The sequence below is a fragment of the Orcinus orca genome, chromosome 20 (genome assembly GCF_937001465.1).
Source record: "Orcinus orca chromosome 20, mOrcOrc1.1, whole genome shotgun sequence".
Lineage (NCBI taxonomy): Eukaryota > Metazoa > Chordata > Mammalia > Artiodactyla > Delphinidae > Orcinus > Orcinus orca.
Genome location: NC_064578.1, coordinates 41,249,549 through 41,276,633, shown reverse-complemented (window position 1 = coordinate 41,276,633; position 27,085 = coordinate 41,249,549). Strand labels below are relative to the sequence as shown.

General features: G+C 41.2%; 1 protein-coding gene and 1 pseudogene across 3 annotated transcripts in view; both read right to left on the bottom strand.

Moving 5' to 3' along the window:
• Nucleotides 1-26,947, bottom strand: part of TDRD12 (tudor domain containing 12) — a 90,815-nt gene extending 63,868 nt beyond the window's left edge. For 2 of the 3 annotated variants that reach the window (XM_033413806.2, XM_033413807.2), the window contains exons 1-4: nt 19,078-26,947; nt 10,726-10,884; nt 4,540-4,676; nt 2,865-2,984 (exon numbers count right to left, since the gene is read on the bottom strand). In XM_033413806.2, coding sequence (XP_033269697.1) covers nt 2,865-2,984; nt 4,540-4,676; nt 10,726-10,884; nt 19,078-19,101 — 440 coding nt within the window. In that variant the 5' untranslated portion in view covers nt 19,102-26,947. The remainder of the gene's footprint in view (nt 1-2,864; nt 2,985-4,539; nt 4,677-10,725; nt 10,885-19,077) is intronic. The other variant, XM_049703845.1, reaches the window with a different exon arrangement.
• On the bottom strand, nt 16,779-17,181 carry LOC105748800 (2-iminobutanoate/2-iminopropanoate deaminase-like; annotated as a pseudogene).
• Nucleotides 26,948-27,085: the final 138 nt, after the last annotated feature.

Below are 27,085 nucleotides of genomic sequence, written 5' to 3'. Positions count from 1 at the left end.
CAGAGGGGGCGTGAGAAAGACAGGGGTCTGCCTCTGAGGAAGAGCTGGGCACGGAGGGCTGGCTGCTCTGCAAGAGGGACAGGAAGGGGGCAGGCGTTGCTGGGCAGCCGGGTGGAACAGCGGCCTCAGCAGAGACCAGCTGGCTTATCAGTGTGGATTCCGAGGCAGCCACAAGAGTGATGCATTCGTCATCCCAAGGGAGCTACAGGTGATGAGGGCTGGGGGAGTGGAGTTGGGAGGGTCTCCACAGATCCCACAAAAGCATCCATAAGAGAGGCAGCTTCCAAGTTCAGAGAGAACTTAGAATGCAACATCACCGGGACGTGCAAGTTGAATCAAAATTGTGCTGCTTCGGGCTTCCCTGGTGGCGCAGTGGTTGAGAGTCTGCCTGCCGATGCAGGGGACACGGGTTCGTGCCCCGGTCCGGGAAGATCCCACATGCCGCGGAGCGGCTGGGCCCGTGAGCCATGGCCGCTGAGCCTGCGTGTCCGGAGCCTGTGCTCCGCAACGGGAGAGGCCACAACAGTGAGAGGCCCGCGTACCACAGAAAAAAAAAAAAAAAAAAATTGTGCTGCTTCCCAACGCTTCTTTCTCCCACAAAGCCACAGTGTTGGAGGGGGAGTATGGGGCTACCCCCAGGACCTCAGGTAGTGCTCATTCAAGACAGCAAAGATCACAATCATAACCCTGACACAGCACTGCCCAGTGCAGGGACCCATCCTGTACCAACACTGGCAATGTGGTCAAATTACTAGACAGGGGTGTGTGTGTGTGTGTGTGTGTGTATGATACATGTGTACACATGTGCATGCATGCATGTATACATTTCTACACCTATATATCTCATTTTGATTTACGTATATTCTTACGAGAATGTACAGTGCAAACTGGTTTGGTAACAATCTAGCTGGCTATCAAGAGAGAAGCGGTTAAAGACAGCAAGTATGCCAATTGTATTCACCCAGGAAAACGACTGAAAGTAGAAGGGAATACGTGTACTGGCAAAGAACTTCAAAATACTGGGTTGGCCAAAAGGTTTGTTCTTTTTTTCCATGAGATGGCTCTAGTAGCACTTAATTGTGTTTAACTTCATTCGAAACAATTTTGTTAGATTGTATTGTGACAGCTGTCATATCAGCGTGCATTAAAAAAAAACATCAAAAATTTTTGGTGAATTTTTGTGCAGCCATTTTAATATTGGAGATGGAAGAAAAAAGCAACATTTTTGGCATATTATGCTTTATTATTTCAAGAAAGGTAAAAATGCAACTGAAACGCAAAAAAAGATTTGTGCAGCGCATGGAGAAGGTGCTGTGACTGATCGAATGTGTCAAAAGTGGTTTGCGAAGTTTCGTGCTGGAGATTTCTCACTGGACGATGCTCCATGGTCGGGCAGACCAGGTGAAGTTGACGGCGATCAAATCGAGACAGTAATTGAGAACAATCAATGTTATACCACGTGGGAGATAGCCGACACACTCAAAATATTCAACTCAAGTGCTGAAAATCATTTGCACCAGTTTGGTTATGTTAATCACTTTGATGTTTGGGTTCCACATAAGTTAAGCAAAAAACACCTTCTTGACCATACTTCTGCATACGATTCTCTATTTTTTTTTTTAAACATTTGGCTTCCACTTTTTTTTTTTAATTTTATTTATCTTTATTTTTGGCTGCACTGGGTCTTCATTGCTGCGTGCAGGCTTTCCCTATTTCTGGCGAGCAGGGGCTACTCTTCATTGCAGTGTGTGGGCTTCTCGTTGTGGTGGCTTCTCTTGTTGCAGACCACGGGGCTCTAGGTGTGCCGGCTTCAGTAGTTGTGGCATGTGGGCTCAGCAGCTGTGGCTCGCAGGCTCAGTAGCTGTGGCACACGGGCTTAGTTCCTCCACAGCATGTGGGATCTTCCTGGACCAGGGATCGAACCTGTGTCTGCTGCACCGGCAGGCAGATTCTTAACTACTGTGCCACCAGGGAAGTGTCCCAAATGCATAATCTTCCATCAGGATAACAGAAAGACTGCATGTTTCTTTCATGAGCAGGCAAAAACTGTTACAGTTTGGCTGGGAAGTTCTGATTCATCCGCCATATACACCAGACACTGCACCTTCGGATTTCCATTTATTTAGGTCTTTACAAAATTCTCTTAATGGACAAAATTTCAATTACCCGGACGACTGTAAAAGGCACCTGGAACAGCTCTTTGCTCAAAAAGATAAAAGTTTTGGGAAGATGGAATTATGAAGTTGCCTGAAAAATGGCAGAAGGTAGTGGAACAAAAGGGTAAATATGTTGTTCAATAAAGTTCTTCGTGAAAATGAAAAATGTGTCCTTTATTTTTACTTAAAAACCAAAGGCATTTTTTGGCCAACTCAATACATTCTTAAGTTAAATTTGCCAATAAGACAGTGTGTTCTAATTTTCATTAAAAGCTCCATGCATGTGAATATGTATAAAAGCACTGAAAAAGGTCTGCAAGTTCAGAGCCTGAACAGGTCACAGAAGCCTCCCAGGAGGGAGGGAGGGAGGAAATGGGGCTGGAGAAGGATGTCATGGACTTTTTTTTTAATGCTCCATGACCCGATGTATAAATGTTTCTCTTTACACTTAATTTATCCCTTTTTGTAAGTTAAGAAGCCAAATAGCACAGAGCTCAGACCATACTCTAACCCCCTCACAACACAGCCTCTGGAGATGGGGCTACATGGCCAGGTTTGACACAGTGACTCAGAAGACACCTCCTGAAGGACAAAGAGACCTTTGAAATGGCTTAGCACTTCTCAAGAGGGTCTGATTTCACATAAGCATCATACACTCAATTTAAGACTTTTACTAACGATTCAGCCTATGTTAGAAGCTGTACTTACACAATCTCAGCGCTGTCTTCACAGAAGTCAATGTGCAATGTGACAGGTTTTGTGCAGTACAGTCTGAATTTTTTTGCTCTGTAGGGAAGCTGCATAAAAGTTTCTACTGCAACTCGGATGCTTAACAGTGAAAGAGAAAGAGTTCCATGATTTAAAAAATTATATATAACATATTTCTTTAAAGTACACCTAGTACATAATTAAAATACTTAACATGAAACAAAACCTGATTATTTCTGTTTCTATTACAGCCACCAACAGCAGCAAGTGCTTGGAGACATCTGCCGAGCAAGGTGAAAACTGGTTCTTGGGGGCTGAGAAAAATCTTACTTTTTTATGTATAAAGCACAGATATACATATAGTACATAAAAGATACTCAGTAATCTTTGGCGTTAAAATTTTATGGCATGGGGGCAGGGAGGCATTAGAAAAACACTGTCTCCTTAGACTGAGAAACACTGGGTAATAACGAACAAACCTGGAAGCAAATTCTATTTAAGATTTTAAAATAGCAATTTCAATACACGACCAGAATTATCTTGAAGCTTCTGTAAATAAGCAGATGTTTTAAGAATTAGTATTTGTCAACTTTGCACAAAAGAGCTGATGGGCTGAGGTTTCATAAGCTGTTCAGCATTTTTATTTCCATTCTCCTTCAGGCAAACGACAGAGCACTTGAACATATGGTTTCGACATCAACAGGTTCTCAGGGGCCGTGTGTGGGCAGCCTGGCCACCTTGGTCTCGGACCGTTTAGAAAAGGCGGCTGCACTAACCGCCCCTCCAGGCCTCCCCGCTCTAATCATACAATTCTCTTGCCCAAAACAAACTAAACTTAAAACTCCAAATACTAAGAGGAAATCTCTCCAAACCGTTAAATACGGTGTTAATTTTAATAACCACTATGGTTACATGGGCGCAGAACCACAAGCTAGAAAGGCACCTCCTTTTCCATGAAGACCTGCCAGCCCTGCTGTGGGAGCGGCCCCCTGACACAGACTCCCCATCAAGGGCACCCACCTCCCCTGCAGCTGGGACCACTCTTTCCCTTTTGGAAGAAGGGTCCTCATGCTTACTATTCATGATTTATTAAACTGATACCCTCTGACTCTGGGATAGGAAACCATGAGAAAAATTACCACAAACACCAAGACCAACTTGCTGACAAGTGTTTTCTAGGGAACCGTGGTGTGTGGTCCTGGAGTCATCGAGGGTCACTCTGAACGGCCTCCTGTCTTCTGTGACAGTCACACCCTCACTCTGTTAAGCAGGACGAGGGACGCACGCTCTGCTCTCAGCAATCTAAGGCTGTGCCAGCAAACCATCCCTTCTGTGGCGACAAGAAGAGTTTCTCTCTGCCTCCAGGTAGCCAGGCCTCCCGAAGCACCCATTCCATCACCTGAGCAAACTCAGGGGCCATGCCACGCCAGGCCAGGAGAGCGGCTGACAGAGAGCACCTGCACTTTCTAGGAAGGAAGGCAGAAGGAGGGCCGGAGGCGCCTGCTGAATTCTCATCCTGAGCACCTGCTCTTACATTCACTGCTTGTAAAACTGGAACCTGCAAGTCTTCCCATCTTGAAGCTCTCGCCCCTTACTTCGAAAATTGACATTCTCCTTGAAAACAGACATTTGTCCCCTAAAAAGCATGAGGCAAAATAAATACATACATACATACTTTTTGGATTTCACTGGAACGTACTTGGCAAAATCCACAAGGAAACACTCTGTGAGGTAATGGTCTGCTGAAGACACTATTGACTTAATAACAGCCCTGCACCAGCACTTCAGTTCCTGACAATAAACCACACAAACCTACAAAATAAAAAGAAAACTTCGGTGTTAAAATCTCTAGTCATACTCAGAAAACTGTAAGATACTAATGAAAGAAATCAAAAATGACACAGATGGAGAGATACACCACGTTCTTGGATTGGAAGAATCAATATTGTGAAAATGACTATACTGCCCAAAGCAATCTACAGATTCAATGCAATCCCTATCAAATTACCAATGACATTTTTCAGAATTAGAACAAAAAAATTTACAATTTGTATGGAAACACAAGAGACCATGAATAGCCAAAGCAATTTTTTTTTTTTTTTTTTTTTGCGGTACGCGGGCCTCTCACTGTTGTGGCCTCTCCCGTTGCAGAGCACAGGCTCCAGACATGCAGGCTCAGTGGCCATGGCTCACGGGCCTAGCTGCTCTGCGGCATCTTCCCGGACTGGGGCACGAACCCGTGTCCCCTGCATCAGCAGGCGGACTCTCAACCACTGCGCCACCAGGGAAGCCCGCCAAAGCAATTTTGAGAAAGAAAAATGGAGATGGAAGAATCAGGCTCCCTGACTTCAGATTATACTACAAAGCCACAGTAATCAAAACAGTATTGGTACTGGCAAACACAGAAATATATATCAATGGAACAGGATAGAAAGTCCAGAGACAAACCCACACACCTATGGTCATCTGATCTTTGACAAAGGAGGCAAGACTATACAATGGAGAAAAGACAGTCTTTTCAATAAGTGGTGTTGGGAAAACTAGACAGCTACATGTAAAAGAGTGAAATTAGAACACTCCTTAACACCATTCACAAAAATAAACTCAAAATGGATTTAAGACCTAAATGTAAAGCCGGATACTATAAAACTCTTAGAGGAAAACATAGGCAGAACACTCTCTGACATAAATAACAGCAAGGTCTTTTTCAAGGCACCCCCTAGAGTAATGAAAATAAAAACAAAAATAAACAAATGAGACCTAATTAAACTTAAAAGCTTTTGCACAGCAAAGGAAACCATAAACAAAACAAAAAGACAACTCTCAGAATGGGAGAAAAATATTGGGCTGGCCAAGAAGTTCCTTCAGTTTTTAAGTAAAAATAAGAGATACATTTTTCATTTTTGCCAAGAACTTTATTGAACAACTTATTCACTCTTTTGTTCCACTACCTTTTGTGATTTTTCAGGCAACTCCATAATTCCATCTTCCCCAAACTTTTTATCTTTCTGAGCAAAGAACTGTTCCAGGTGCCTTTTACAGTCGTCCAGGGAATTGAACATTTTTCCATTAAGAGAATTTTGTAAAGACCTAAATAGATGGAAATCTGGAGGTGCAGTGTCCGGTGCATACAGCAGATGAATCAGAACTTCCCAGCCAAGCTGTAACAGTTTTTGCCTGGTCATGAAAGAAACATGTTGTCTTTGCGTTATCCTGATAGAAGATTAGGCATTTTCTGTTGACTAATTCTGGATGCTTTTTGTCGAGTGCTGCTTTCAGTTGGTCTAATTGGGAGCAGTACTTGTTGGAATTAATCATTTGGTTTTCCGGCAGTAGCTCATAATAGAGGACTCCCTTCCAATCCCACCATATACACAGCATCACCATCTTTGGATGAAGACCGGCCTTTGGTGTGGTTGGTGGTGGTTCATTTCGCTTGCCCCACAATCTCTTCCGTTCCACATTATTATGCAGTATCCACTTTTCATCGCCTATCACAATTTGTTTAAAAAACAGAACATTTTCAATACATTTCAGTAGAGAATGGATATGGAAATACAGTCAAGAAGGTTGTATTTTCACTTAACTTACGTGGAACCCAAACATCAAAGCGATTAACATAACCAAGCTGGTACAAATGATTTTCAGCACTTGAGCTCAATATTTTGAGTGCGTCGGCTATCTCCCACATGGTATGACGTTATTGTTCTCAATCAATGTCTCGATTTGATCGCCATCAACTTCAACTGGTCTACCCAACCGTGGAGCATCGTCCAGTGAGAAATCTCCAGCACGAAACTTCGCAAACCACTTTTGACACATTCGATCAGTCACAGCACCTTCTCCATGCGCTGCACAAATCTTTTTTTGCGTTTCAGTTGCATTTTTACCTTTCTTGAAATAATAAAGCATAATATGCTGAAAATGTTGTTTTTCTTCCATCTTCAATATTAAAATGGCTACACAAAAATTCACCAACTTTGATTTTTTTTTTCAATGCACGTTGATATGCCAGCTGTCACAATACAGTCTAACAAAATTGTTTTGAATGAAGTTAAAGACAACTAAGCACTATTAGAGCCATCTTAGGAAAAAAATGAATGAACCTTTTGGCCAACCCAATATTTGCAAATGAAGCAACTGACAAACGATTAATCTCCAAAATATACAAAACAGCTCATGCAGCTCAATATCAAAAAAAAAAAACACCAACCCAATAAAAAGTGGGTTAGAAGACCTAAATAGACATCTCTCCAAAGAAGACATATAGACAGTTAAAAAGCACATGAAAAGATGCTCAACATCACTAATTAGAGAAATGCAAATCAAAACTGCAATGAAGTATCACCTCACACTGGTAAGAATGGCCATCATCAAAAAAATCTACAAACAGTAAACACTGGAGAGGGTGTGGAGAAAAGGCAACCCTCCTACACTGTTGGTGGGAATGTAAACTGGTACAGCCACTATGGAGAACAGTATGGAGGTTCCTTAAAATAAAAATAGAACTACCGTATGATCCAGCAATCCCCGGGCATATATCCGGAGAAAACCATAATTCGGAAAGATACATGCACCCCAATGTTCACTGCAGCACTATTTAATTGAGCTCAATATTGAGCCAGGACGTGGAAGCAACCTAAATGTCCACTGACAGAGGAATGGATAAAGAAGATGTGGTATATATACACAATGTAATATTACTCAGCCATAAAAAAGAATGAAATAAGGCCATTTGCAGCAACATGGATGGACCTAGAGATTGTCATACTGAGTGAAGTAAATCAGACAGAGAAAGACAAATATCATATGATATCGCTTTTATGTGGAATCCAAAAAAAGAGTACCAATGTACTTATCCACAAAACAGAAATAGAGTTGTAGATGTAGAAAATAAACTTGTGGTTACCAGGGAGTAAGTTGGGGGGGGCAGTGGAGGGATAAGCTGGAAGACTGGGATTAACACACCTACTACTATATATAAAATAGATAACTAATAAGGACCTACTGTATAGCACAGAAAACTCTACTCAATACTCTGTAATGGCCTATATGGGAAAAGAATCTAAAAGAGAGTGGATGTATGTATAACAGATTCACTTTGTCGTACACCTGCAACTGTTGTACACCTGCAACCTGTAACATTGTAAATCAACCATACTACTATAAAAATTTTTAAAAATTAAATTAAAAATCTCTAGTCAATAATGAGAGAACTAAAAGGTACTCTCAACATCATCTCATACCTTTTACCTTAAAGATGCAAGGAGGCTGGATTACCCCAAGCTAAACACTGCTTATTGGGAAAACAAGAACACAGGGCACCTGAACTCTATTTCACTGGTTTTCTTACTACAGTCACTTTGACTCCTTAACTAAGGAGAATTTTTAGAAAGTGAAATAAGGAAAACGCATTGCTTTACCTTCTTAAATCAGAAAACAAAACTTACAAATAATTGTCAATCATGTGCCAGGACAACACAAAATCACAACCCCAGGCTCATCTTCCCGGTTTTGCTTCCCATGCCTGTTTACCACCCTCTAACATTTGTTTGCTATCAGCCACAAATGGACGTCAGCGCCATGATGAAGGGGATTTTTGTCTTTTTGTTTACTGCCATATTCCCAGCACCTAGAACAGCGCTTGGCATGTACTATGTCTTCAAAACCTATTCAGTGAATGACTGAATAAATACCTGCAGCCCCCTTTTAGGGAAACTGCCCTGCTAGAGTGACAGTGCTTGGCATCCTGACTGTCCCATGGGACTGACAGGCCACAGACAGGCAAACCATAGGCTGACCACAGGCTTATAAAGTGGCTCAGCAGGGACTGCTGTGCCCAACAGGGAAGAAGTGGGACGGCAGAGATCCCTGCCCTCGGGAACTGAAGTTGGAAAACATAGGGCAGCTATTCTGCAAGGGGTGTGTTCTTGAGAGCCTCACATAATTCAAGGCTCAAATAATTCAAGAGAAATTGCGCCAGAGGATGGAGGGTATTTCTGTTTCATGCTAAAGTCAAAGAAACCTGTAGCTAATAATTCACACAGTCAGTCACCTTTGAAAAGGTGGTAAACTAGGGCTTCTACTGGCCAGTAATGAGATAACTTAAGCATCAAGAAAAATGATTGCAACTGATGAATACATTAAAAGCCATGAGATCAATATAGTACTTAAAAATAACAAGGAGAGGAAAACAAAACAAACCTCTAGACGCCAATGTAGATAACGAGGCACAGGAAGACTGATAAGGAAAAGAATCAAGCAATTTTTCCACCTTTCCAGAATTACTTCAGGAAGCCAAACCGTTCTAACAGATGAGGGAAGGTTCTCTATGGAAGAATTCCAGCTCATGAATGCAGAAGCAACGTGAAAATGACCATTTTGCAAGCATAAACGAAAGAGCTGATTTGGGTGGTGGTGGTCACTGGATAGCATTACTAGCCGACGGGAACCACAGGGGGCACTTAGGCTGCTGCCGTCTGAATGCAGCGGTCAACCTCAGCATCACCGAAAGTGAGATTCTCTCCCAATTCAATACAAGAGGAACCTCACAGCACCAGTCATTCTTGGGGAAAAAACGTGGCTATAAATGTAATCAAAGCTTTATATTTATCAGTCTGCACGATATATAGGGAATGAAGGGGAAAGTTCACCACCACCACAAGGAAGCAACCAGGCTATACAGAACGTGGAATACTTTAAAAGGACAACTAACCTGGTTTCGTTTCTTCAACAAGTAAACGGTGGACTTCCCTGGTGGCACAAGAATCCACCTGCCAATGCAGGGGACATGGGTTCGATCCCTGGTCCGGGAAGATCCCACATGCCGCGGAGCAACTAAGCCTGTGCGCCACAACTACTGAGCCTGCACTCTAGAGCCTGTAAGCCATAACTACTGAGCCCACGTGCCACAACTACTGAAGCCTGTACACCTAAAGCCCGTGCTCTGCAATGAAGAGTAGCCACCGCTCACCACAACTAGAGAAAGCCCGCACGCAGCAACGAACACCCAATGCAGCCAAAAATAAAACAAATTAATTTTAAAAAAAAGTAAATGGCATGGAAAAAATAATGTTATTAATAAATATTTAGGGTGGGCTGAGGAATTCAAATTATTTCTAATTTTTCTCATAGTTTATAAATCTTTTCCTATTACACTGTTATAAAAATTCAAATTCTTGGGCTTCCCTGGTGGAGCAGTGGTTGAGAGTCCACCTGCCGATGCAGGGGACATGGGTTCGTGCCCCGGTCCGGGAAGATCCCACATGCCACGGAGTGGCTAGGCACGTGAGCCATGGCTGCTGGGCCTGTGCATCTGGAGCCTGTGCTCCGCAACGGAAGAGGCCACAACAGTGAGAGGCCCGCGTACTGCAAAAAAAAAAAAAAAAAAAATTCAAATTCTTCTGAGAAATGACTAACCTGCAGAGAGAAGCAGACAATGGGCACAGAGCTGAGGGTGCAGGAAAGGAAGGAGGGGCCACAATGTGGAGTAAGGAAAATAAAACACCACGAGTTGGTCAAAGTCACAGGCAACCAAAAGCGAGGCACTGGCCCTAGACTGGAAACCCCCATGCTCCCTCTGCTAAGGTCCCTGTGATGGATCTAGAATGATCCTCTGGTTCCCAGCCCCAAGACGATGGCTCTATGCCTGAATTTAGACGACACTCCACCTCCTGTTGCCCCATGTGAACCTGATACAACAATTGCCACTTTCCATGACTAACCGAAAGAACCTAACACAAGGCAATGACCATGAGCAGTTGAAGTACTCTAAAAGTTTTTATCATCTTAGTTGCTACAACAGTCTCCATTTTGAGTAGTATTTCAAGACATGTTGTTTAAAGCACATTTAGATACATACCTGCCCTTCTTCCAACGTTAGTGGTTTTATTTCTATATCTTGACACATGCTGTTATAGAAGTCATTCATGGCACTATTTAGTTTTTGATAGTCAACTTCATGATCTAAAAAGGGACTACATCCTTTTATAATAACCCAGAAGCAACCTGGATCTTCGATCTGTAAAATTTTTAAAAGACAAAACAATGCATGATTTAAAAGTGGAACCATAAAATAATAAACCTTAGAATCACAGTAACTCTTTCAAATTTAAGTGCTCTAACAAATTCTTGACAAGTACTTCTGTCTTAAATGGTCAGATAGAAGATAAAAGACCCTCAAACTATCATCTTGTATACCTTAAACTTATATAATGTCATATGTCAATTATACTTCAATAAAACTCGGAAAAACGATAAAAGACACAAAGATAAAACTCTAAAACACGTAACCAGTAATATGGAATTTAGAATCATGTGCTGACTGAAAAAGCAAACAGAGATCAATGCCCTTGACCTGTACTTTGAAAATATCCGTAATAAAATACAAATGCAAGGTTCAGAACAGCGTTCTTTGTACTCTATGTCTTTCATAAGAAAGAGAAGGAAATGTGAATGTATGTACATTCTGCTCATGTTAAAATAAAGAAATGGCAGATAAACCAAAAACATACAAATTATTACGTACGGAGGAAGCCAGGAATGGGGTAGAAGGAAGAGAGATGAAAGACTTCTCCAAATGTATCTTATTATCTATTAGTGTTATTAGAAACCACGATTTTCATCATTAGAGAAAATACAAATATAAAATGAAAAGTTAAATTTGAATTGAAAATATCAGCAAAAGCTCATGATTTTTCAAATGTGCTATATTTCCTGTCTACTGAAAGGGCCTCAAAGCAATGGCATCCCAAGATTTTGGATCCCAGATACCAGGTGAGAGGAGTACATTAGTATTCTATTTTTCTGAATGTTTGAACATTTTTATAATAAATAGTTGGAAAAAAGAACAGCTGGCCATCCTGGTTCCAGTAATGGCAGAGTGGCTCATATAGACTAACCCACCTGCAAGTAACAATGATAAACCCTGGAAAAAAAGAAAATGACGGGCTGAAGGCACTGAAGAGTGAGCAAAATCAGGTGGGAGATTCAATCCTTGAAGGGAGGCAACATGGCTAGGTGAGACCCATGTTCATAAACAGCTTTTCCCCTGAAAACAGCCCCGGTCCTGGGGGTGCAGAACACAACTGAAGCAGAAGCCACCCCGTTTGTGGCTTGAGAAACCAGAGAATGGCGTCTGGGGCTGCCAGAGCAGCTGTACATGAAGGGGAGAAACGCTGAGCCACAGAGGGGAGAGACCTGAAGTCTGCACACGAAACCCCTCAAACCCTCGGCAGAGCCTGAACGGCACGGTGAGACTCCAGGGAGTCCTGGGAGAAGCCACAGTCGGGAGGCTGATGGAAATACAGTTTCAGCTTCTGCCCACAAGAACTGCAGGACTCTGGACACAGAGTGACTGCCCAAACCTCTGCACTAAGAGGCCACCCAAACTCACAGCATAAGGCCATGTCCCCTCCACAATGCCTGCCTGAGAAAGAATTACTTTTGTCCCAGCCAACACCTGACACAGGCCCTTGACCTCCCCTTGTCACAGAACTTACTGAAAAGGGCCTCAGTTGTGGAGCCTACCTATCCCTTTGGGATGTGTATGTTATCTCCTACCACTCAGGAGTATTCCTTCTCGAGGACCTGATAACCAATTCTTTTGGGATGTAATCATCTGGTAGGACAGGGCCCCGGCCTCCCAGTCTCTGCGGGAATTCAGAAGCCTGGCCCCAGAGGCGGTGGACACAGCTGCCCCACCACAGTTACACTGACCCACCCTCTGTCATTTTCCACTGAAGCCCCTCTCCTCGTCCTCCTCACTCTCCCTTTAAAACGTCCGGTCATCTCTACACAAATTGGAACAGAACTCAGCTCCCTCCCGTACATCAGCAGTCACTGAACACAATCTGTTCTCACTGCTTTAACCCATGTCCAGCTTTGATTCTCTCTGACACCCATCACAGGAAAAGGGAGTTTGGAGCAGGAGTTAAGGAGGCTCAGTAAACACCTCAGGCTCCCTGAGAACCCCTGCAGTGCCAGGCCTGAGGAGTAAAGACCATGTTGCAAGACAAAGAGAATGTGCTCTGTCAACAAGGGCAAAATCAAGAGGTCTGCAAAGAACTATAAACCAAGCCTCCCAAAGTGCTGACAGAGCACACAGTAGTTCCCTGTCACCACAACCCTCAGTGTAGCATGAACAATACTAGACAGGCAAAGAAATGAGAATGCAGTGCACAGCCAAGGTAAAAAATGCCCAACAGAAAGTGAACCCAAGACTGCCCGGATGCTGAAGTGAACAGGTAAGGACTTAAAAGCAGCTATTATAAATACCATGTTCAAAAACTTAAGGATAAGATGGCTATAGTGAGTTTGTTTTTTAAAAAGGAGAATTTCACGTAAGAAATGGAAACTATTTTAAAAAAATAACCTTTGGAAAAGGGTAATTCTAGAACCAAAAAGTGAAACAAACAAAATAAAAAATTTATTAGTGGTGTGCTTACCACTCCTACTCAACATTGTGCTGGAGGTCCTAGTCAGTACAAGAAAAGATTGTCAGGAAAATCCGAAAAGAAAGAAAAGTGTCTCTATTCACAATAAGAATATCTATGTAGAAAATTCTAAGGAGTCTACAAAAAATATACTAGAACTAATAAGTGATTGTACCAAGATTCCAGGTTACAAGGTCATATAATAAATTCAACTGCATGTCTATATTCCAGCAATAAAAATTGGAAATTTAAATTTTAAAAACAGTATCGTTTGCAATAGCACCAAAAAGCAGGAATTACTTAGGAATAAATCTAACAAAAAAATGAACAATTTGCATGCTAAAAGGTACAAAACACTGGTGAAATAAGTCAAAGAAAAGCCTGTAATGCAAATATACTATGTTCATGGAATGTTAAGATTTTGATTTTCCCCAAAATGGTCTATAAAAAGGACTCAATTCCAGCAGCTGTGAAATCAACAAACTATTCATGAAATTCTTATTGGAAGGGTAAAGGAACTAGAATAGCCCCTATAATTCTGAAAAAGAACAACATAGTTGGAAGACACACTATCTGATTTCAAGACTTAATATAAAGCTGCAGTAATCAGAACTGTGTGGTACTGGAGAAAGCACAGATACATAAATCAACACAACAGAAACAGAGTCACGCATGTGTAGTCAAGTGATTTTCAATAAAGGCACAAAGGCAATTCAATGGAAGGAGGATAGTTTTTTCAACAAATGATGCTGGAACAATTAGATATATGCAAAAAAATGAACCTCGATCCATTCCTTGTACCATATACAAAAATTAACTCACATGGATCATTTATCTAAATGTAAAATATAAGACTATAAAAAATGTTTGAGGAATACATGGGGGGAATCTTTGTGACTGTGGTTAAGCAAAGATTTCTTAGATAAAACACCAAAATCATAATTCGTATAAGCAAAAATTGATAAACTGGACTTAATCCAAATTTTAAACTTCAGCTCTTTGAAAGACATTGTTTAGAGAAGGAAGAGATAAGCCACCAACTGGGAGAAAATATTTACAAATCACATATTCAACAAAGAACTTTATCCAATATACATATAAAAAACTCTACAAAGTCAATAATAAGAAAACAAACCACCAAGTTAGAAGAATGGGCAGATGTGAACAGATACTTGACAAAAAAAGATGGAAGGATGGGCAAACAAGCACCTGGAAACATGATTAACACATTTGTCATTAGGGAAATTAAAATTAAAACCACAGTGAGATACCAGTAAATACCTACTAGAATGGCTAAAATGTATAAAACTGACAATATCAAGTGCTGAGGAGGATGTAGAGCACTGCTCATGGAAATGTAAAGTGGTACAGTTACTTTGAAAAAGTTTCTCATAAAATTAAACATACTGACAAACATCAGTAACAAACAACATCAGTAACAAACATCAGTAAATCCTACTGATTTACCCATGAAATAAAAACTTGTATTCACACAAAAACCTGTATGCAAAGTTTCTAGCAGCTTTATTTATAATCTCCCTCAACTGGAAACAACTCAAATGGCCTTCAACTGGTGACCGTATAAACAAATTGTCACATGTTGATACAATGGAATACTACTCACTCCTAACAAGTGCCACAACACAGATGAGCCCCCAATGCATTACAGTAAGTCAAAGCAGCCAGACTCAAAGGCTACATACTACTGTATGATTCCATATGCACAATCCCATTTTTATGACATTTTGGAAAAAGGCAAAACTAATAGGGACAGAAGACAAATCAGTAGTGGTTGCCAAGGACTAGAGGTGGGGGAAAGAAATGACTACAAAGGACCACAAGGAAATTCTGGGGGGTGATGGAACTGCTCTGTATTTTGACCGTGGTGGTGATTACATGACTACGCATTTTTCAAAACATCACAGAACTCTACATTAAAAACAATAAAATAGTTTATGGTTAAAAAAGATATGAAACAAATATGGCAAAATGTTAAAATCTGGCAAAGCTAGGTGATAGATGTCCAGGTGTTTATAATATTTTCTATACATTTTTGTATGTCTAGAGTATTTCCTAATAAAAAGTTGGATTTTTAAATTATTTTTCATCAAAAGTAATGATTTTTTTTAAAAGCTTCTTGTCTTCTGACGTGGCATCACCTATGCAGTATTTTACTAAAAATGTTTAACCTGAACACAATCATGAGGAAACAGACAAATCCAACCTGAAGGGTATTTTGCAAAGCAACTGCCCTTACTCTTCATAAATTTCAATGACATCAAAGATACAAAAAAAGCCAGAGAACTGACCCAAATTCAAGGGGAATAAAAGGCCACGACAATTAAAAGCAATGTATAATTTTTTATTGGATACTGGATCAGAGAAAACAAGTTACAGAATACATTATTGGCACAGTTGGAGAAATCTGAGTATGGATTTTATATTAATGTATCAATGTTACATTTCTCAAGCGTGATAATTATATTCTGGTTATGTAAGCAAAAGTCTTTATTCTTAGGAAACACAGGCATAAGTATTTAGAGTTTACAACTAATTCTCAAATGGTTCGGCAAAAGAAGTCAACAATTTTATATACATATATTATTAAGAAATATGCAAATATGACAAGATGTTAACAATTGTTGACTCTAGGTATAGCGTATATGGTTATTCTCAATATTGTTTTTGTAACTTGTTTTTGAGTTTGAAAATCTTCAAAATATTAAGATGGGGAAAGATGTTTAAAAATATTTTGAAGGCATCATAGATAATTTGAAGTTTCTAGATTGTTTCAATTTTTTTTTTAATCTGCTACTGAAACCTAAAAAATGTAGGCCAGGTCCAGTTTCACCCTCCAGAAGAACAAGTGGCTCAAGTTGCCAAGGTTGGGGCCTGCTGCTTCCCGCCGATGCCATAAGGCAATGCTGCCCACACTGCAGTCATCAGCCTTACACATTTTTTCCCTGCATGTCTACGTTATTTCCATTAGAAAAACAGTATCTATATAATATTTTGGTCCACTTTCTTCTCCTTATCTCTACCATTCAAACTTGAATACTTTATTTCTACTCAAGTAAAAGTAGAATCAGCTATCTGGCATGAGAACTAAATACCTCACATCATTAAATTAATAGGATTTAATTGAATTAAAGTATGTTCTTTATTGTTTCTCAGGACTAGTGACTCATGTTTCCTACATGTTATTTCCCTTTACTTTCATTTATCTGGATAACTATGTAATGAGTGTCTCTTTTCCTACATTCAGTAACATGAGTGGGTGTAAGTATAATTTATAACATCAGTAACTGGACTCATCATTAATTATCAATTCATGTTCAATTCCCCTTAGTATATGGTATTTGCATAATAACTTCAGATATTTTAGTCAAGTTTACTTTCCGACATCAATCATAAAAATTAAGACGTTAATTTTAAAACATTATGAAATTTCCAGACTAACTAGCACGTGGCCCACTTTTGCTCATACTGTCGTGAGAGGTCCCTGGGCAGCTACTGCTTCAATCTCAATCCAGTCTCCTCAGAACAAAGCAGCATCCGGGTAAGCACTCCAGCAGGAAAACCACTCCTGACATTCTGTTTGTGGATTTCACTGACGGTACTGAAGTCATACACTCGGCCAGCAGAACAGCTGCTTCTACCACATTATTGAGGTCACAGCCTGCAGCTTTCAGAATCTCACCCCTATTTCCAAGGCTTGTTTAGCTTCTTCTGTCACCCCTCCTGGCACAAGCTGTCCCTCTGAAGGGTCCATACCTAGCTGTCTTGAAATGTAAGTGATCCTTTCCACTAACAAAGCTTGACTGCAGGACCAATGGCCTTGGGGCTTTCCCTGTGCTGATCACCTTTCTGATCAAGGATGACATGACGTCCTTTTCTCCTGCAGTGCTTCTGGGTCTCACTGCATTCTGCCTTCCTCATTTCTGACACAACTGCATGTTCCCTGGGATGCTTCCTTTACATATATTTTTAGTCAACACCTTTTTTCCCCTTAGCCTCATCCTAACAGGTCTGTAATGCTAGTTATGATGTTTTTATTTCTAAAATATATTACAAATACATAACTGTTAAAAATTTTAAATTTATTTTTAATTCTGATAAAGTACACATAAAATTTACCATCTTAACCATATTCAATAGCATTAACTACATTCATATTGTTGTGCTACCTTGATCACCATCCATCTCCAGAACCTTTTTCATCTTGCAAAACTGAAACTCTATATCCATTAAACAATAACTCCCCATGCCCCACCCCAGCCCCTGGCAACCACCATTCTGTTTTCTGTCTTCATGAATTTGACTTCTCTAGGAACCTAACATAAGTGGAATCATGCAGTATTTGCCCTTTTGTAATTGGTTTATTTCACTTAACATGATGTCTTCAAGATTCATCCATGTTGTAGCATATATCAGAATTTCCTTCCTTTTTAAGGCTGAATAATATTCCATTGTATGTAAATACTACATTTTGCTTATCCATTCATCTGTTGGCAAAAACTTGGGGGAAAAAATTTATCCATGTAAAAGCTAAATTAATCTGGAAAACTACAGCTGGTAATGGTACCACACTTGAGGAAATACTCCTATATTGGATAGAAAATTTGCTCTGAGTGTGAGCAGGGTAAGAACCGGCAGTGGGGCCAGACCAGAGCTGAGGGGGTAGAGAAAAGGGTTCTTGGGTCCAACTGAGAAAAGAGGGGTTCCCAAGTTAGAGGCAGTGAGAGTCCAGCAACTCCTTCCAAAGTTCATGGATTTGCACATGGCATCATCCGTACCCCCTGGAAGAGCCCTGTCTTTCTAAAGGAGAAATCAGACTATTTAGGGAAGGTGGTGGAGAGGAGCTTGCCAGTTACATCTCGAAACCCTAAAAGTCTCAGAGCGAATCCTCTGTAAGAATCAGCTGCTTCAAACGCTTGTGAATCTCTGTTGGTATAAACTACATAAAACAGGAACAGGAAAGTTGATTTTTTTTTTTTAAATGCCATCATGCCTCTCCTCTGCCCACCGAAGTATGATCTTTTCCAAAAAGTTCTTTATATTTCCTTTTCCCAATACCCACCCCTTTGCTCTGGTTTGTAAACTCCTTCCTGCAAGTACACACCGTGAACACACTACGTGCTTTCCCGGTCTCTGGCATCTTTAAGGAGCACGCACCTCACTCAAAGGAGAAGCTGCAGTTCAGGTCGCTCTGCAGGCCCCCTCCGGGGCGAACTCCCGCTGCCCACCCCCACCCCGACTCCAACGACGGCGAGTCCGGAGGAGCCCGCGTGGGGAGGGGCTGGCCGCCAGAGTCCTGGGGCGCGAGCGGGAAGGGGTCCCCACGAGTGCAGCCGGGACGGGCGTGTGTTCGGAGGAGAGACACAGGTCACCCACGCCCCTGTCCAATGCAGGTGGGGACCGGCCGGAGAGGACCGGCGTCGGGGGAGAGTAATAGGTCAACGGACCGAGGGCGCGACGGGGGCCTCACCCAGCGCCGAACCGGGACCGGGAGAAGGGGTCAGAGTCCGTCCCTCCCCCTGAAGTTCTAGATACACGACACCTAGTTCAATCCGAATTTCGGAGAAACAACGAATGAGTTTTTACTCTAAGTATGTCCCAAATACTGCATGGGGCAGCCTTGAACGAAAATTCCCCGTTGTTTATCTGAAATTAAGCGTCCGGGATCTCATCCGGCACCCCTTCCCGCGGGTCCCCAGCCGGGGCGGACCCTGCACGGGGAGCGGGTGAACGGCCGGGCTCAGGGCTTCACGCTCGCTCACCTTCAGCACCAGGACGTGGAGCATCTTCCCCGAGCCTCGCAGGCCACCGGGCAGACTCGCCCGGGAAACACGCGCAGCGTAGCGGCCGCGCCCGGCTCCTGGTCTCCCCGTCGCTACTCCCTCGAGATGAACTTTTGGGGGCAAAAACAGAGTCTCCTGCAGTGCCGGCCTCCGCGGAGTCACGCTTCCTCTCCAGGTCAGCGCCGCGGAGCCCGCGCGCCCAGCCCAGGCCCCGCAGCCCTGGCCCAGCACCGCAGCTAACCGCAGGCTACGCGCCGTCCTCCAACCTGAACACCGGCGAGGGCTCACTGGGGTTCCCGCCCCGCCCCCCAACGCCCGCCCCCTGCCAGCGTACGCCTTGAGGATTCCAGAAACCGCGTGGCGCGCCAACCGCCAGCACAACTGGCCGCAGCTGTGCTCACAGCGCTTGGGGGCCGACGGGGGGGCGGAGCTGCGCGGGGCGTCACGTGGCTCGCTCCCTGGGTCCTCGCGAGCACTCACCTGAAGCCTTCAGTTTTAAATGTAAGTTTGAGTTCCAGAGGTCAAGTAAACATGTGCTTAAAGCTCCAAGCAGCAAAAATGTGCTGCCAGTCTGGAGGAAAGCACAACGCAAAGTACATGAAGTTCACGTGTTACTGAATGGGGCCAACCAGGCCGCGCCCCCCCCCAATCACCCGGCCCCGTTCACCTGAAAGCTCCAGACCTTGTCAAAAAAAAAAAAAAGGGAAATCACCAGGTCGGATTTAAACACGAGGTCTCAGAGGCAGTTCCCAAGCCCCAAAGAAGATGCAGAGTACAGCCCTCTCCCACTTTTTTTTTTATTAATGTTGTGTTTTTCTTTATTTTTTACTTTTTGGCCGCACTTCAGGGCATGCGGGATCTTAGCTCCTCCACCAGGAATGGAACACTTGCCCCCTGCAGTGGTAGCACACAATCTTAACCCCTGGACCTCCAGGGAAGTTCCAGCCCTCTCCCAGGTCTTTGGGTGGGGTTAACACTTTTTTCCTTCGACTAGGTACCATGCTACAATATGGTGTTTCCCAAACTTTTCACAGCATGCCTCACAGAAAATGAAAATAATTATATATCACACTGAGATGAAGAGTCAAGATTGTTGAAATGGGAACTCACTGCATGGCGCTCCAGCCACCCAGGCCTCTTGAGGCTTAAGGGGGTCAATATCTGTACCTGTCTCCCCACTCCCCCAATTAGTGGGAAGTACTTTTATTTATTTATTTATTTGTTTATTTATTTATGGCTGTGTTGGGTCTTCGTTTCTGTGCGAGGGCTTTCTCTAGTTGTGGCAAGCAGGGGCCACTCTTCATCGCGGTGTGTGGGCCTCTCGCTATCGCGGCCTCTCTTGTTGCGGAGCACAGACTCCAGACGCGCAGGCTCAGTAGTTGTGGCTCACGGGCCCAGTTGCTCCGCGGCATGTGGGATCTTCCCGGACCAGGGCTCAAACCTGTGTACCCTGCATTGGCAGGCGGATTCTTAACCACTGCACCACGAGGGAAGCCCTAAAAGAACTTTTAAAGTTGTATTTATTTTGCATCAGTTGAGATGGAATGAACTTTTGCAGTTATGTCATTCAACCCAAAAGCAGAAGCCTGATGCCTGCCCAGGGTCTTTCCAAGACGCCTCAGTTATCTTTTATGGACTTGTTCTGTGCATCAGAGAAGGCATTTGTCGTGGTTCCCACTAATATTATACATCTGTCAGATTATCCTTGTTTCTAATGTATTTTTTCCATAGCTTAATATTGTGTTACTCGCTGCAAGATTCTCGTATCTTCATTTTTAACTGTATATATCAAACTAAAATTAACTTTTATTTATTGGTTCCTATGATGAATTCCATCTCATCTGATTAGTAGTCTCTAAGCTCTTCTTGCTTATGTTCCCCTCTTTTTATTTTTAGCCCTCATGCAGTATTGTTTTTAAACAACTTATAATTAGATTTAATTTTTTCCAGTTTTGAGATATAATTGACATATATTGTATAAGTTTAAAGTGTACAACATAATGGTTTGATATATGTATATATTGTGAAATGATTACCACAGTATGTTTAGTTAACATCCATCACCACCATCCATCCATCCGTTACAAAATTTTTTCCCCTGTGATGAGAACTGTTACCATCTACTCTTTTAGCAACTTTCAAATACGTAATACAGTATTGTTAACTATTCTCATCATGTACATTACATTCCTAGACCTTATTTATCTAATAACTGGAAGATTGTACTTCTGACCACCTCCACAATTCCCCCACCCCTACCCCTACCTCTGGCAACCACAAATCTGATTTCTGTTTCTAGGAGGTTGTTTTTTGGACTCCAAATATAAGTAAGATAATACAGTATTTGTCTTTCACTGTCTGCCTTATTTTACTTAGTATAAGGTCCTCAAGGTCCATCCATGTTGTCTCAAATGCCAGGATTTCCTTCTTTTTATAACTGAATAGTATTCCATCACATACATATATATAGATAAATAGGTAGATAGATAGATACGTATATCTTTATCCGTTCATCTGTTGATGGACACTGAGGTTGTTTTCATGTAAATGGTGCTTCACAGAACATTGGGGTGCTGATATCTCTTCAGAATTTCTCTCAGATATATACCCAGAAATGGTATCATATGATAGTTCTATTTTTAACTTTTTGAGGAACCTCCTTACTGTTTTCCATAGTGGCTGTACCAATTTACATTCCCACCAACAATGCACAGGTGTTCCCATTTCTCCACATCTTCACCAACACTTATCTCTTATCTTTTTGATGATAACCGTTCCAACAGGTGTGAGCTACTGGTATCTCATTGTGGTTTCGATTTGCATTTTCCTAATAACTAGTGATGTTGAGCACCTTATCATGTACCTATTGGCCATCTGAATACCTTCTTTGGAAAAGTACCTATTCAGGCCCTTTGTCCATTTTCTAATTGGATTGCATTTTTGATATTAGCTAGTATGAGTTCCTTATATTTTGGATATTAACCCCCTTATCAGATGTGTGGTTTGCAAATAGTTTCTCCCATTCATTTGGCTGCCCTTTCACTTTGTTGATCATTTTGCTATGCAGCTTTTTAGTTTGACGTAGTCCCACTTGTTTATTTTTAATTTTGTTGCTTGTGCTTCAGGTGTCATATTCAAAAAATTATTGACGAGGCCCATGTCAACAAACTTTTTCCTCTATTTTTGTGGTTTCAGTTCTTACATTTAAGTCTAATCCATTTTGAGTGATTTTTGTGAGTGGTATAGGATAGGGGTCTAGTTTCATTCTCTGGGCTCTCAATTCTTTTTTTTTTTTTTTTTTTTTTTTTTTTTTGTGGTACGCGGGCCTCTCACAGCTGTGGCCTCTCCTTTGCGGAGCACAGGCTCCGGACGCGCAGGCTCAGCGGCCATGGCTCACGGGTCCAGCCGCTCCGCGGCATGTGGGATCTTCCCAGACCGGGGCACGAGCCCGTGTCCCCTGCATCGGCAGGCAGACTCTCAACCACTGCGCCACCAGGGAAGCCCCTGGGCTCTCAATTCTATTCTGTTGGTCTATGTGTCTGTTCTCATGCCAGTACTACGCTGTTCTGATAGCTTGGTAATATCGTTTGAAGTCAGGAAGTCAGGAAGTGTGATGCCTCCAGCTTTGTTCTTCTTTCTTAGGATTGCTTTGACTATTCAGGGTCTTTTGTAGTTCTATATAAATTTTAGAATTTTTTTCCTATTTCTGTTTAAAAAAAAAGGCCATTTGAATCTTGATAGCGATTGATTGAAGCTATAGATGCCTTTGGGTAGTACGGACATTTTAACAATATTAATTCTTCCAGTCCATGAATGTGGGATATATTTCCAATTGTTTGTGTCTTCACTTTTCTTCATCAATGGTTTACAGTTTTCAGGATAGAGGTATTTCACCTCCTTAGTTAAATTTAGTCCTAAGTATTTCATTGTTTTTGATGCTATTGTAAATAGGATTGTTTTCTTTGTTTCTTTTTCAGATAATTTGTTGTTAGTGTATAGAAATGCTAATGATCTTTGTATGTTGATTTTGTACTCTGCAACTTTACTGAATTAGTTGATTAGATCTAACAGTTTTTCAGTGGAGTTTTTAGGATTTTCAATATATAAAATCATGTGTTCTGCAAATAGAGACAATTTTACTCCTTCCTTTCCAATTCTAATGCCTTTTACTTCTTTTTCTTGCCTGATGTCTTCTAGTACTATGTTGAAATAGGAAGGGTGAGAATGGACACCCTTGTCTTATTCCTGATACTAGAGGAAAAGCTTCCAGCCCTTCACCACTGAGCACGATGTTGGCCGTGGGCTTGTCATCTATGGCTTTTATTATGTTGAGTTCCTTCTATAACTAATTCGTTGAGTTTGTTTTTTTTTTTATCATGAATGGATATTGAATTTTGTCAAATACTTTTTCCACATCTATTGAGTTGCTCGTATGATTTTTATCTTTCATTTTATTAATGTGATGTAGAACGCTTATTGATTTGCGTGTTGAACCATCCTTGCATTCCAGGGATGAATCCCACTTGATCATGGTGTATGATCCTTTTAATGTGCTGCTGAATTCAGTTTGCTAGCATTTTCTTTAGAATTTTTGCAACTGTATTCATCAGGGATATTGGCGTGTAGTTTTTTTTCTTGTAGTGTCCTTTGGTACCAAGCTAATTCTGGCCTTGTGAATTTGGGAGTGTTCCCTCCTCTTCAAATTTTGGAAGAGTTTGAGGATTGGCATTAATTCTTCTTTAAATGTTTGGTAAAATTCACCAGTGAAGCCATCTGGTCCTGGGTTTTTCTTTTTGGGGAGGTTTGTTTTTTTTGTTTGTTTTCTTTTTAAATTACTGATTCAATCTCCTTACTCATTATTGGCCTGTTCAGATCTTCTATTTCTTACTGATGCAGTTTTGGTAGGTTCTATGTTTCCAGGAATTTACCCGTGTCTTCTAGGTTGCACAGTTTGTTGGCATACTGCGTTCATTGTACTTTCTTATGATCCTTTCTATTTCTGTGGTATCAGTTGTAATGTCTCCTCTTTCATTTATAGTTTTATTGATTTGCATCCTCTTTTTTTTCTTGGTTAGTCTAGCTAATGGTTTGTCAATTTTACCTTTTCATAGAATCAACTCTTAGTTTTGTTAGCCTTTTCTATTGTTTTCCTATCTCTATATCATTTATTTTTGCTCAAGTTTCTATTTTTATTTCCTTCCTTCTGCTAACTTTGGGCTTGGTTTATTCTTCTTTTTCAAGTTCCTCTAGATAACTAGGTTTAAAAACATTTAATCTAAGATTCTTTATCATTCAATAAATTTAACCCATTTTCATGCATCAGCATGGTTGATATTTATTCCTACCTGAACTGTCTTATTCTAAGCTTTTGTTTTGTTGCCATTTTCATATTTTCTATCTTCTACATTAGGGGTTGTGCTTCGTTTTGACTGATTTGAAAAGTGACCATTCTGTTTTAAATTCTAATAGCCACTTTTGCATTTCAAAACACTTAAACAGGTATTATCACAAACCTGCAGTCATTGATTCCCTCCTTTCATGTGTTTTTTTTTATTCCTCCCATAGCCACTTCCTGTTAATGATAACATAATCTGGGATTATTGAACCAAATTATTTTTGTAAGAAAGTTACTTTTTTTTTTACAAAATACGTTAAAATTTGAATTATTTTTAATACTTGCAGTGCTTTTTAGCCATATTTAACTATTCATACTTACTTCCTGTATTTTATTTCCACACTCACCATTAGGACTTCTACCATGCATTTCTACTTCAAAAGTTTTTATTTCCAATAATCAAAATTTTAATTATCTATAGTATTTCTATCAAATCATATTTTTCAGAGCTCCGGAATCTTCAGAGCCCATATATAAACAAGGACTATTTCTGTGGCTTTCACACATGGTTGATATAAAATTACTGACCACACACGTCCTTTTCCCCTCAGAATATGCTGTCCAGTTTATCATGTTACTGTGTGATACACACTAAGGGGATTTTGTGCCTTTGTGAGTAATCTTTTCTTTTTCTCCCTGAAAATCTATGCATTCTCTGTCTTTGAAATTCAAAATATCATCCAGGTATTGAACAATTTTTCTTATTTTTGCTTTGACCATAGCAGGACCTTTTTATCTGAAGAACAATATTTTCCTTCAGCTCAAGAAAACTTTGTTCTCTAAATAATGCTTTTCTTCTATTTATTTGTTCTGGAATTTTCACTTAGACATGCCAATAATCCACATATTAGATGTCCAACCTCTGTTCTTAATGTCTGTTTTTCTGAAGCTACAGTAACAAGGAGACCCAAGAACAAAAACAGTTCAGAGATCCAGGTTTGTCTCAAGGCAACAGTGTGTGCAAAGGTTCTGAGGTGGGAAAGAACTTTGAGCAGTCAAGAAAGAGAAAGAAGACCCTTCCGATGGGATTATAGAGGGAGAGGGGTGTATGATGACATCAGAGAGAAAGGTGGGGCCTTGTAGACCACAAATTTAGTGTTTAAGTGTCAGGAAAAGCCATGGAAGGGCTTTAATGAGGGCACTGACAGGACATGACTTAAGTTTCAATGTCAAGTTCACTTTTTCAGGAGGAATGCATTTTGAGGGGGAAGAATGAAAATGAAGAGACTGGCTCTGAAGCTGTTACAGTTGGCTAAGAAACAACTATGGTTTAGACTAAGGCGATAGCAGTGCAGAGGTGGGCAGATGGGAGTTTCAAGATAATTGTGTTTAATAGATCAATAGGACGTGCTAGTCACCTGGATATTGGAATGAAGGAAAGGGAGGAATCATGAATGACTCAGATTTTTAGCTTCAGTAACTGGTAACTTAACTTCCCTTCTGACACAGGGAAGGCTACACTGAGAGAACCTGCTTAGGAGGGAAAAGTATAGACTAGGGAACAAGCTAAACTGTTTTAACAAAGAGATCCTAAAATATAGTGGTTTATATAAAATAGAAGTGTATTTTCATTTTCACATAACAAGCGAGAGGTGAGCAATCCAAGTGGTAGGCAGTTATGCTTTAACATCTGTCTTCTGTCTCTGGGTCCAAGGTAGCTGCTCCAGTTGCCACCATTTCCAGCCAGTGAGAAGAGAAAAGAGAAAGTGGAAGGCAAGCAATTTCCGGTTTAAAGAATGTGACCTACATATGCCCATATATGAGGGCTCCCCCCACAAATCATCCCCCAGGAGAGAAGAAGTCCCCTTACATTCAAGTCCGTATTATATTTTCCATGTTATAGGGCACTCTTGTTTTATATTAACAAAGAACTGTGAGGACAAGAACATACTAGCCTGATGCCAGCCCAGTTTTGGATTCTTACGGAGGTCATTCAAAAGCTGGTCTTGCTCTGCCTCTTTATGTGAGGAAAGCATTGTTTCATCCAATGCTTGGCTGAGTTGTGGTTTCCTTGGCGACTGTAATACCAAGATGCGATGGGCAGACATATTCAGACCTCTGCTTTTAGTGACAGGCAACAGATGCCACTTGCTAGAAAAAGAATCAGGTTCTACTCTTGGCTGTGGCACTAACTAGCTGTGTGAATCTGTTTCTCAGTTTTCTCATCAGCAAAATCATGGTGTTCTTCCGATTATAACATTCTGTTTTCTGTGAGAATGAAAGAATAGTATGCCCAAGGCCAAAAGTGAGTAAAGAGAACTTCTATAGATTCAGAAGCCAGACTGAATGCTAATTCTATCTGTGGCTCTCAAATTTTACATGTTGGAACCATTTACCAAAGACAATAGATTTTCCTCTAGATCAGAGTTCTCAAACTTGGCCAGATAATTCTTCACTGTGGGTGGCTGTCCTGTGCATTGCAGGATATTAAACTGTACCCCTGGCTTCTCGCCACTAGATGGTAGAAGCGTCGCACTCTCAGTTGTGACAGCCCAAATTTATCCAGACACTGCCAAATGCCCCGGAAGGGCAAAAGTGCCCGGATTGAGAACCACTGATCTAGATGTATTCCTCTAAGTAGGATTAAATAAT